The sequence below is a fragment of the Tamandua tetradactyla genome, chromosome 7, assembly GCF_023851605.1.
Source record: "Tamandua tetradactyla isolate mTamTet1 chromosome 7, mTamTet1.pri, whole genome shotgun sequence".
NCBI classification, from domain to species: domain Eukaryota; kingdom Metazoa; phylum Chordata; class Mammalia; order Pilosa; family Myrmecophagidae; genus Tamandua; species Tamandua tetradactyla.
The window spans coordinates 92604180-92617443 of NC_135333.1; the positions used below are offsets into that span (position 1 = coordinate 92604180).

The following is a 13264-nucleotide window of genomic DNA, read 5'->3' on the forward strand; positions in this document are numbered from 1 at the left end:
ATTAATATGAAAGAAGAACGTAGGGACCAGATTATATGATTGAGTCTAACATATTTCCATAGAAATAGAAACACCAAAGAATTAATCAACTAAGATATTTAAACTGAACCAACACAAAGGAATCCTGCCTTAATGTTGTTTCACTGTTAATAAATGTTTAAGTAAATGCTAAGAAAACTTTCTGATGGTTCTACAAGTAATAATCCAACCAAAGAAATAATGCCTCTACTTTTGTCTTAGGGCTTCCAAAATAGTCTTGGAATTAAATGATGGATTTATGTTTATTTGTAGAGTTCGTCACTGTATTGACTAAAATTATTTCCCCAAAAATTTGTTTCAAGAAAAGTACTCAATTGCTAGCCCATTTATAGTGTTTGATTTTGCAGATGATCACTTGCCCTGTGTGGACAATCTTCATATTATTTTCAGAATTTGATTCTTGATTCTATACAGCAAATTCTTAGTATTGATTATTATTTTGACCCATTGCAAAGTCTTCCATCATGAAGGGCTTAAATACTCCTAGACTTAGCACTTTTTTCTGTTTCTTCTAGGATTACAAGTGTTGGCAACCTTTGAAAAGATCCCATTTGAGGGAGCTTTCAGGCGGCCAAATACTGACTTCACATCCAACAGCATCACAACCCAGTACTGGAACACAGTCAGCCATCGGGCCCCTGCTATCATCTATGATTTCTATCTGCGACTCACAGGAAGGAAGCCCAGGTGGGAAGCTGGGTAATAGTTTTGAGAGTATCACTGCATGGGAGATTAGATCCCCAAAGTCCTTAATCCTCCCTTCAGCTGGGGACCAAAGGAGTCAGCTGAATCTTGCATATAAAGTTCCGTCTGTATGTGTAACCAAAACAATACTAGTGAAACGCCACAAAGGACTCCTACCTTAAAAATCTCTACCATAATAAAGGAAGTCAAATATTAAGGAAAAAAATTGTTTGATGAATTTATCAAGTAATGATCCACCGAAAAGGACAAGCAATTAAGACTCTGTCATTAAGGTTTTCCAAATAATTAGGAAATCTTAAAATATACAATAAAATGTATACGATAATAATAGCCCCCACTGACTGAGCACTTATGTGGCTCGCATGAGGCTAAGGACTTAACAGCATTGATGATCTCATTTTCATTCTCAACACAACTTGAGGTTGTATCATTCCAATTTTACAGATGAGGAAACAGAAGCTAAGAGAAGAAGTTAAAGTAGTCTCAAAGGAAATGGATAGGAAGGATTTGGCAAAATCTGAATCTCAAAGCCAGTGTTCTTAACTGTTTTTACTATCACTTGGACATTAGTGAGGAAATTAGAGGGAACAAGGAATAATGTAAAAGTGTGCTAAGGCTGAGGCTGCCCTGTCACCACTCTAGTTCTGTCACATAAGATATTATCTCTTTATCTCACTTGAATAATATCATGCATGTTTGAGTAATCATCATTATTATAGAATGAATGGCAATTCCTATGATCAAGAATCCGGCACATGAATAGTGTTGCCTTCTTTGCTAGCCCTTTGTAAGGGAGAAAGTCATTCTCAAGCATGTTTAATCTTCATTCTCATTAGTAAAGCAAATGACTAAAACAAAGGCAATGTATATTCTATCCGAATTCTCACAGAACTCATTTACAGCTGGTAACTCAGTAATTGTGAGTTCATTTTTAGCAAAGTGAAAAGATGACATTGTAGCTATGAGGAAAATATTTGTATGGAGATTATTAAATAAGACGGAAAAATAAGAAAAGCCAAACATTGTAGGCAGAAATGCTAAAGTCTTTAAAATATATCTGATTTGGAAGAAGGCCTTATTAGAGATCAAAGTTCCATAACTAGAAAAGTAAAAGAAAGAGGAGGAAGGAACACAATAAAAATCTGTGTGTATTTTGCCTGTGAGAAATTAAATTGCAATGTTTGTGAGAAATGGGTTGGTTTGTTTCGTGATGGGAATTAAAAAAAAAATCTCTGTGACAGAAAAGCTAATATCCTTCTAGACCATTTCTCTCCCCAGATGTTTATATGTGAAGTCATCCACCCATTTACGTCCATATATATATACATATAGAAATATTACTTTGCTTTAAGCTATGTATGTGTGATGTGCAATCAATCACACATATTTTTCAACTTTTTTTTTGTCACTTAAAATGTTCCATGAAAATCCTACTAGCTCATTCTGCCCATTATTGTCCTTTTTTCCTTTTTTTTTTTTCCCCCTCTTACCAACTATGGGGACAATGAACATCACTGTGCATGGGTCTTTGAATAATGTGCTACTGTGTCTGGGTAGGATGCTGAGGGTTAGAATTGCAGATTTAATGACCATCAATGGGTTGCTGTGAAGAAAGGCTGTGTTAATTTGCACTACCACAAAAGTCTGAGGGCACGGATCTTATTTCCCTCACTCTCAACAAAACTTTTCAAGAATCAAATTTTTGAATTGTCAAAATGATGATAATGGTTATTGCTTTGTTATTTTGATTTGCATGTACCTGATTGCTGGAGAGGCTGAACATTCATTTGCTTTTTGGACATTCAAGTTTTCTTCTCTGTTTATTGCTGTTTATGTTCCTTGCTTATTTTTTTATTGGGTTGTCCTTATCAATTTATGAAAACTCCCGCGTATGTGTGTGTTTGTGTGTGTGTAAAAGTATATTTCACATATTTTCTCCAAGTCTGTTTCTTACCTTTTAGCTTTAGTTATGAGCTTTTTGTAATACAGAAAAGATAAATGTAATGTAGGGTTTAAGAGCATGGATTTTGGGGTCAGATTTATAGGATTTAAATCCTCACTTCACCAATTTAGCCATATGAGCCCTAAATCACTTAACCTTTCTAAACCCTAATTTCTCATCTATAAAAAGGGTAATCATATTTATTTTATAGGGTATTACATAAGAGTGCTTAGAATATAGTAATCATTCAAATGCTAGCTATTAATATCAAAGAAGTTTTAAATTTTCATGTGATAAAATGAATCTTTTCCTTTATAGCTTTGCTTTTGCATTTTATGGATTAAGATCTTTTCCACCTGAAAATAATATATATATATATACAACTTCTAAAAAATACCATTAGGCTGATATAGTCCCATATACATATATATACACACACATATCTACAATGGGCTAGTACTTTTAAAAATTCAAATTTTTAATGAAATCACAGCAATAGCATCAGAATTGTGAAAGGATAAATATATTAGATAATAATAGCTGAATTGAACCCTATTATGATATCTACCTCCTGCCTAAGAAATTTCCAATGATACAGTGACAGAAGTAACTTCTAAGTCATTAGATTCACAGGCATTGGGATTTGACCATAAATAAGACCAAGCTGCCAGGATAGCATAATATGTCTTTACTGGGTCTGACTACAGTAATCATTACTACCAAGATTGGCTTAATTAAGCCTCACTCTGTAGGCCAAATATGATTTCTAGACAGAGACTTAGATTTGAGCATTGCCCAAGTGATCCTGAGCATATTACTTAGTCTTTCTGTAAAAAGAAGATAGATAAATCCTTACCACCTCACAGACTCATTGACAATTTTTTTTTTTTTGTAAATTGTTGTAAAGTAGTGTTGGTCCAAGTCCTCACCACAGGATTGAAAGAGGCTGGGTTACGTATTGGGAAACAGGATGGTGAGATCACAGAAGCAGAGGCTTTCTGAGACCATTTAAAACTAGGATGGAATTTTAACTTTGTCACTTATTCTATAGTCTTGGCCATTTAATCTATCTTAAGATCACTTTCTTTTTCAAAAAACGTAGATAATCGTACCTACCTATAGGGTTATTTGGAGAATTTGCAGAGATGTTTTTTTAAGCACCAGCACTGTGCCTAACATAGAGTGGGTTATTAACAAATAAGTTATTTCCTCTTTAAATCTGCCTCAATCAATGCTTCTATCCATAAGTTATATACATGGCATTGGACCCTACTGATTTCTTATTTAATCTGATAACCCACAATAAAAGTGATAAATAACTTTCATGATTTTTTACCTCAAAATTCAAGGAATGAACAGTATGCCATCAATAATGGATGATGCTTGATTAAATTTAAAAATGTTTTCCACCTCTGAGGGAGGGTAGAGAAGAAGAAAAGGAGCAGATGGTGGTATTATTAAAATGTCTGATAGAACAAGCTCTTTTAGTTCATTACTTTTGGAATATGAGTTTTAGTCAGGGATTGAGAGATAGAGTTCAATAAGCTTTATAATTTCAGAAAATAATTTGTCATTCAACTCTATAGAGTGACAGTGAAGCAGCCAGATATCGTGTTGCTGAGATGTGCTACTCTCTGATCTTTACCTCAGGATGACAAAGCTCATGAATCGGCTTTTAAAAACCACATCCATGCTGGAGTATTTCACCAACCAGAGTTGGGAATGGAGTACGTACAATACAGAAATGCTGATGTCTGAGCTGAGCCCCGAAGACCAGAGAGTAAGTACAGTAATGACTTAAAACAAGAAAATCTTACTCAAATGGAATTTAGAATTATTTGACCTGGAAAGCTGATGAATATTGGAAGTTTTTGTTATGTACAGACAACAAAGTTTTTGGTTTTTGTTTTGTTGCTAAGAAAAGCAGCCAATACTTACAGGAAACAAGTTTAATGTAGGTAAGAGACCTAGATTCTAAACTTAGCTCCCCACTGCTTTCTGCAGTGATGTCTTTCATTCACTGCACTTCATTCCCTTGCTTTTACCCCTTAGTTATTTTTTCAGAAAACCTATGGTGCCTATATCTTTTCCTTACCATCTACAGCAAAAGACTCCAATGAAAAATAATGAATTTACTATCTACATATTCTCCTATCCACTATTCTTGTCAAATCAAAATTGTTCTGCCTCTCCACAGGTACATTTCCTTCCTTCTCATCTTTTTTTAAGGATAATCCCTATACCCATGCATTTTATCCCATCCAAGACTTTCCTCCATCTATGATGCCCTCTCCCTAGAATCCCAATCTTCTTCCATATAATGGATTATATGGGACAATTCAAATTTTAACTTCTCAAAAGGGCTTAACTTCAGTTGCTTAGCATCAATGCCACGTATTTCTTTACATTAGCTCCTTGGCAGTCACAAATGGATACATCCTGAAATCTTTGCATATTTCCATATTCACAAATAGGGAAATCTTTTATACTTTGTACATTTTACTAGCTTTTATTTTCCTCAGTCATATGTTTGTTTTCACACTGTCTTGATTGACATTTTCCAGTAAGAAACAGTAATTCTTTAAAAAGGCTCTTTTGACTTACTGTGTACCTGACAGCATACAGAATAAAACTAAATCATATTATGAAGCAAATGCAAGATGATTAACTAGATTTACTTGCTAAAGAAAACTCCTTTATACCAGCATCACAGAACATGATTCAAATCAGTCATGAAACTCAAGGGTAACCTGGGAAGACAAAAAAACATAAATGTTGTATTAAATAAACTAGCCAGGATTTAGAGGGATATTTTTTTCTGAAATTATTGCCGTGTATCTCTCAACTGACATGAAATAGAGCTATTTCCAAAACTGTTTACATACCTTACACAGACAAAATTCTTCTTGCACTAGTGCTTGAAATGCAGGGGCATCATGTCAAATCTGCTTAAAAAAAAGCTACTGTAAATTATTTATTAAATTAGCTTCAATTTTTTTTTGGTATGCTGTACGGTAGGGTTCACATTTCATTCCTTTTCCATCTGACTATTCTGTTATTGCGACACCATTTGTTGATTTTTTTTGGGGGGGGGGGCAGTTCATGGGCAGAGAATTGAACCCGGGTCTCCCACATGGTAGGTGAGAACTCTACCACTGAACTACCATTGCATTACCCATAAATTAGCTTCAAATTTTATATAGGTTTTTCCTTATTGTATTTTCTCCATGGAATTTACCCATTTAAATAATTCACAAAAGGTAATGAGCTTACTATACGTAATGTTTAAGTGTTCCATTTTTGATACTTTAAAATGTTAACATAAAATAACTAAAAATTTTGTGAACAAAAAAATTGAAACTGTGGTAGATTTAATATACGCCTAGAAAATCTAATAGTACTGAAAACTTTGCAGTAATTGCCAAACTCTGATGTGGTTAGCCATGTAGAATAAGGATTATAACTAGGGCTTCATTGCAATCTCAGGTAGAAATGTGAAAAAGTATAAAAATGAAAACCTCTATAAAATAAATGAATATGTAGTATAGTGATACTGTGAAAAACATTTCCAAGCAAAGTAAAATTGTTTTTTGAAAAGCAGTTCAGGTTTCCAACAAGTCCATGAAGCTCTGTGGAACTCATTTATCTCATAGCTGTAATTGTTAATACTCCAAATTATTTCCCAAAGGATTTGAGATATCTTGCAATAAATATATAAAATTAAAAAGAAAATATAAATGAAAGTAAACTTCAAAACCAGAGAAAATATGAATTAGAATATGAAATCAAGGCTAAGAAAAAAAAAAAAGAAGTCCATATATCTAAAAGATCCTACTTGTAGGTAAGCAGGGAATTTGTTCTTGAGCATGGAAGTGGCAAACTGAAAAGGAAAATATGCTTTCATAGCACTCATTGTCCAAGAGGAGAAAATACATCAGTTTTTCAGGGGAGGAAAGCTTTCTTGACATTTAACTCTAGAAGAAATGTTTATGAAGGGCTTCTGATGATGGCACACTAAGAGGCGTAATGCATAACATTACTAAAATAAAGATAGTGCTTTAGTGTGCCAATACTACTGAAATGCACTATACCAGAGATGGACTAGCTTTTATAAAAGAACTTATCTAGTTACACATTTACAGGTTTTTGAAGGAAAGACAGTTGGCTTTCACTGTCACTGGGAAGACACACAGGGATGTGCTGGCCTTCCCTCCAGGCTTCTGGGTTCAAACGGCTTTCCCTGGGGTAATTCTTTTCTGCATCTCCAAACATCTGGTTCTTAGCTGCTGAGCTTTCTGACCTCTCCTTTTAAGCCTCTCTCATTGAAGGCACTCCCCTTAGCCCACCATAGATGTAATCAGCTATAGATGAAATTTACATGCTGATAATTTAAGTCCACAGCAACACAACTGCTGGGCATCATCACCTGGCCAAATTGCCACCTGAACCTAACAAATACATACAGTAACAACTTTTTAAAAAATTATTTTCATGTTCCTCCATGAAAGTTGAAAGGACAGCAACCAAACTCATTGGGGCGGTGGATCTTCAAGGAGCTCATTTATCAAACAAATGTTTATTGAATCCTCAGAATGATAACTAGGAATATTAATATTAGTTACTTTTTTCTCAAGTCACTTTTTAGGTCTAAGATGGTTTTCTGTATAACATTTTTTACTTTCATATAAAGGAGGCAGATTTAATTACTCATAGAGAACTACTAAAATCTTTAACATGTTAAACTCAATTACATTCTTTAGAATTCTAATATTTCCTAGATAAAGGGAAACAGAGCTAATCATAGACTCTGGAGGAAAGATGCAGGCTGTGAAATAAATGCAAGCAATTCCTAGAAAGTAATGTGTCTATTTTAAAATCAATAAACTTGACTTTTGATCCTTATTGACTTGTTTTTTGACAATTTATACTTTTTGATACAATCTAAGCCTTTGTTCTAGTTTGCTACCTGCCAGAATGCAATATATCAGAAACAGAATGGCTTTTAAAAAGGGGAATTTAATAAGTTGCTAGTTTACAGTTATAAGGCCGAGACAATGTCCCAATTAAAGCAAGACTATAGAAATGTCCAATCAAAGGCATCCAGAGAAAGATACCTTGGCTCAAGCAGGCCGAAGAAGTTCAGGGTTTCTCTCTCAAGTGAGAAGGCACATGGCGAACACAGTCACGGTTTCTCTCTCTGCTGGAAAGGGAAAGGCACATGGTGAGCACGGTGTCATCTGCTAGCTTTCTCTCCTGGCTTCCTGTTTCATGAAGCTTCCGGGAGGCATTTTCCTTCTTCGTCTTCAAAAGTGGCTGGCTATGGACTCTCTGCTTCGTGGTGCTGCAGCATTCTCTGCTCTCTCTGAATCTCCCATTCTCCAAAATGTTTCCTCTTTTATAGGATTCCAGTAAACTAATCAAGACCCACCCAAATGGGTGGAGACATGTCGTCACCTAATCCAGTTTAGCAACCACTCTTGATTAAATCACATCTCCAGGGCATCTGATTACATCTGATTACAGTTTCAAACATACAGTATTGAATAGGGATTATTCTGCCTTTATGAAATGGGATTTAGATTAAAACATGGCTTTTCTAGGGGACATGCATCCTTTCAAACCAGCACAGCCTTCATCAAAAACTCGAGCTTTCTGAAAAAAGAAAACTAAGAGTTTTAATTTGGTTATAACCATATAAACTGTACATAAAGATCAGCCAACAGAATAAATCACTATATAAAAAAAAGACGTATTTTGCCTTTTAAATTAATATTAAAAATTCATTTAACCAATATATTGTAATTCACTCATATTATGCAAATATTAACTGAATACCTACTTTGTTCCAGGCATTGTTCTAGGAACATAATTTTATTTAAATTAAGATATTTTTGCTACTATGATTAAAATCCTCCCTAGTGAGGAATCACAAGCTAAATCAGGTTAGTCTAATCAGTCACTTCTCCTTCACTGTACATAAGGAAGACTCTCTGAGAGTAGGCTTTAATGTGTAAAAAGTGAGCTGAGAGTGTCTGGATATCTAAAAAAAAAGTGCCCAATGGGGAAGACTGCAGCACATTAAACAAGCCCTGGCAACTACACTTGCTAAGATCTAATAAATATTGGAAGGGTTTTTTTAGACTAGTACAAGTTCAGTTTTCAGGTCATTCTTTCCAACAGCAAATAAAAAACCCTAAAACACTACGTCAATTCAGTGTGAGGACCAATAAAGTCCAGTCCTCCTGTACTCTTTGATTTGATATTGTTTCAATAAGGTCATACCTAAATCCTCATTAAAATACTTCCAAAGATGATACCATAATTTTTCTGACATTCTAGTGTTTAATATTTTTGTATTACCATAAGTTTTCTATATTCAAATTAATTTTTTTCTATTGTGTATTTGAAGTCTTTTTCCTCCTTCTCTTTCCTCAATTAGGCTCTGTTAATGAAGTTTTAAAAAGATGCCTGGTTGGCTCAAAGGTGACCTATTAGGCCTCTCTCCCAAGAGCGTCCCATCTCCACTTGTAGCTCATATAAAACTGGGCTCTCTCAGTCTCGGTCCAGAATCATTTTCAAAGAGTGACAGAAATAAAACTAAACTGAAAGCACTGAAATCTTTACTCGGGATTTTCAGTAGAACACCAAGGGGAGAAAACAATAATCACAGCAATTTAATGTATTTTATATTTTTATTAGAGAAGTTGTATATTAACAGAAAAATTTCACAGATACCCACCCTCAAACACATTCAGTTTTCCCTACTGTTAACAGTTTGTTTTAGTATGGTACTTCTGTTACAACTGAGAAAAAAATATAAATATGATCCATAGTTTACATTAGGATTTACTGTGTAGTAAAGTCCTATGTTTTCTAATATCCCAGTAACAAATATACAAAATAAAATGTCCCCTTTTAACCGCTCATATGTAAAATTCAGTGGTATTAATTGCATTCACAATGTTGTGCCACTACCACCATCATCTATTACCAGAACTTTTCCATCACCCCAAACAGAAACTCTACCAAGTAACCATTAACTCCCAATTCTCTACCCCCACTCAGGCCCCTGATAGACCTGTATTCTAGCTTCTGACTCCATGCATTTGCGTATTCTAATTATTTCATATCATGAGACCATACATTTTCCCTTTTATATATGCCTTATTTCCTGCAGCATGATATCGTCAAGGTTCATCATATGGCACTTATCAGAACTTCATTCCTTTTTATGGCTGAATATATTCCATACATAGTACATATATATTCCACATTTTGTTTATCCATTCATTGGCTGATGGACACTTGGGTTGCTTCCATCTTTTGGCAATTGTGAACACTGCCACGATGAAAATCAGTGTGCTAATATCTGTTCAAGTCCTTGTTTTCATTCTTTTCAATATATACCTAGAAGTGGGATTGCTGGATCATATGGTGTTTTGGTTTGTTAAAGCTGCTGGAATGCAATATACCAGAAATGAGCGTCTTTTAGAAAGAGAATTTATTAAGTTGCAAGTTTACAGTTCTAAGGCTATGTAAATGTCCAAATTAAGGTACTAACAAGAGGTTACCTTCACTCAAGAAAGGCTGTTACCATCAAAACATCTCTGTCTGCTGGGGTCTCCAGCTTCTGGATACTTCTCTCAACTGGAAGCCACATGGTGACATCTGCTACCTTTCTCTTCTCATTTCATTAGGCCTCCCTGGGGGCATTTTCCTTCTGCAACTCCAAAGATCTCTCGTTGTGTGAGTTCTGTAGGCATCTTGGGCTCAAAAGCTTTTTTCCAGATGGCTCCCTCTTTATTAAGGGACTCCAGTAAGGGAATGGGTGGAGACACATCTCCATCGAAACCACCTAATCAAAAGGTACCACTAAGACTGGGAGGGTCAAATTTCCATGGAAACAATAAAAAAGATCCCACCCAGCACTACTGAATGAGGATTAAAGAACATGACTTTTTGGGGGGTACACAACAGTTTTAAACTGGCACATATGGTAATTCTGTACTTAATTTTCTGAGAACCAGCAAAGTGTTTTCCACAGTAGCTGCACCCTTTCACATTCTCACCAACAATGTTTAAATGTTTCTATTTCTCCACATCCTGTGCAGCACTTGTTATTTTCCATTAGTTTAATAATAACCATCCTAGTCAGTATGAAATGATACCTGCTTGTGGTTCTTTTTTTTTTTTTAATATTTTTATTGTAAGCAACAAACAAACATTTTTGACATGGTTACAATCAGTGGCTCACAATACATCACATATATTCACCACCATGATCATGTTTTTGAACATTTGCCTCTCTCCAGCAAAACAGATAAAAAAGAAAAAAGAAAAAACTCATACTACATGCCATACCCCTTACCCCTTGACTGAGTATTTCAATCTACTCAATTTATTTTAATTTTTGTTTCCCCTATTATTTATTTTTTATCCATATTTTTAACTAATCTGTCCATACTGTAGATAAAAGGAGTATCTGACACAAGTTTTTCACAATCACACAGTCACATCGCAAAAGCCATGTCATTATACAATCATCTTGAAGAAACATGGTTACTGGAACACAGCTCTACAGTTTCAGGTACTTCCCTCTAGCCACTCTAAAACACCATAAATTTAAAAGGGATATATATATATAAATACATAATGTTTGAGAATAAGCTCCCAATTCTGTTTGAAATCACACAGTCACTGACACTTTGTCTCATTTTTCTCTTCCCTTTTGGTTGGGAAGGTTTTATCAATCCCTTGATGCCAAGTCTCAGCTAATCCTAGAATTTCTGTCCCACGTTGCTAACGAGGTTTACCCTCCTGGGAGTGATGCCCCACATAGAGGTGGGGACAGCAGTGAGTTCACTTGCCACGTCAGCTGAGACAGAGAGGCTACATCTGAGCAACAAAAGAGGTTCTCTGGGGGGGTGACTGTTAGGCCTAATTTCAAGCAGATTTAGCATTCCTTGGAAGGGATAATTTTCATAGGAACGAATCCCAAGATCAAGGGCTTGGCCTATTGATTTGGTTGTCTCCACTGCTTGTGAGAATATCAGGAATTTTTCCACATCCTCTGCAACACTTGTTATTTTCCATTATTTTATTTTAGTTTTAGTTTTTGCATGGGCAGGCACTGGGAATCGGACCCAGGGCTCTGGCTTGCCAGATGAGAACTCTGCCACTGAGTCACTGTGGCCCACCCTCCATTATTTTAATAATAACCGTTCTAGTCAGTATGAAATGATATCTGATTGTCATTCTTGATTTGCGTTTTTCAAATGCCTAATGATGTTGATCATCTTTTCATGTGGTTGTTGACCACTTGTGTATTTTCTTTGGAGAAAGTACTGTTAAAGTATTTTTCCCACTTTCCTAATTGGGTTGTCTTTCTGTTGTTGACTTGTAGGATATCTTTATATGTAGCATATATCAAACCCTTATTGGATATGTGGTTACTGAATATTTTCTCCATTCCTTTTCACTTTCATGATAAAGTCTTTTGATGCACAAAAGTCTCTAATTTTGATGAAGTCCCATTTATCTATTTTTTTCTTTTGCTCCTTGTACTTTCCTTTAAACACTAAGAAGCCATTTCCCGATACAATGCACTGAAGATGCTTCCCTATGTTCTATTGTAGGGTTGCACAATTTTGGTTCTTATATTTATGCCTTGATCCACTTTAATTTTTGTATATGGTGTCAAAGGAATTGAAAACCATTCTTTTTCATATGGATAACTGGTTTTCCCAGCACTGTTTGTAGAAGAGACTATTCTTTCCCTCTTGAGTGGTACCGGCACCCTTGTCAAAACTGAACTGAGGCTTTATTTTGGAACTCTCAATTCCAATGGTCTGTATGTCTGTCTTTGTGCCAGTACCATCCTGTATTGACTACTGTAATTTTGTAATAAATTTAAAAATTGGGAAGTATGACTTTTTCAACTTCATTTTATTTCAAGAAGGTTTTGACTATTCGAGACCCCTTAACTTTCTTTTTTGTTTTTTGCTTTTTTAATACATGGGCAGGCACCGGGAATTGAACCCCGGTCCTCTGGCATGGCAGGCAAGCGTTCTTGCCTGCTGAGCCACCGTGGCCCGCCCTCGAGACCTCTTAACTTTCAATATAAATCTGATGGTTGATGTTTTCATTTCTTCAAAGGCTGTTGAAATTTTTATTGAGATTTGTACTGAATCTGTAAACCATGTTGGGTAGAAATCACATTTTAACAATATTTAGTGTTTGAATCCATGAACACAGAAAGTGCTTCCATTTATTTAGGTCGTCTTTGATTTCCTGTAGTAATGTGCTGTAGTTTTCTGTGTACAAGTCTTTTACACACTTGGTTATATTTATTTCTAGATATTTAATTCTTTTAGTTGCTATTGTAAATGGGGTACTTTTTTTCCCATTTCAAATCGTTCATTAGTAGTCAATAGAAACACTCCTGATTTTTACATGTGTACCCCTCCACTTTGCTGAATTTATTAGTCCTAGTTGATTTTTTTGAGGATTTTAAAGAATTTTCTCTCCATATATACAGGGAGAAGGGATCTTTTATCTGCAAGTAATGAGAAATTCACT

General features: G+C 35.2%; 1 protein-coding gene across 3 annotated transcripts in view; it reads left to right on the forward strand.

The window, feature by feature from the left end:
• The window catches only part of FAR2 (fatty acyl-CoA reductase 2), a 168482-nt gene that overhangs the window by 138852 nt on the left and 16366 nt on the right, over positions 1-13264 (forward strand). For all 3 annotated transcript variants that reach the window (XM_077170424.1, XM_077170423.1, XM_077170426.1), the window contains exons 9-10: positions 555-726; positions 4337-4466. In XM_077170424.1, coding sequence (XP_077026539.1) covers positions 555-726; positions 4337-4466 — 302 coding nt within the window. The remainder of the gene's footprint in view (positions 1-554; positions 727-4336; positions 4467-13264) is intronic.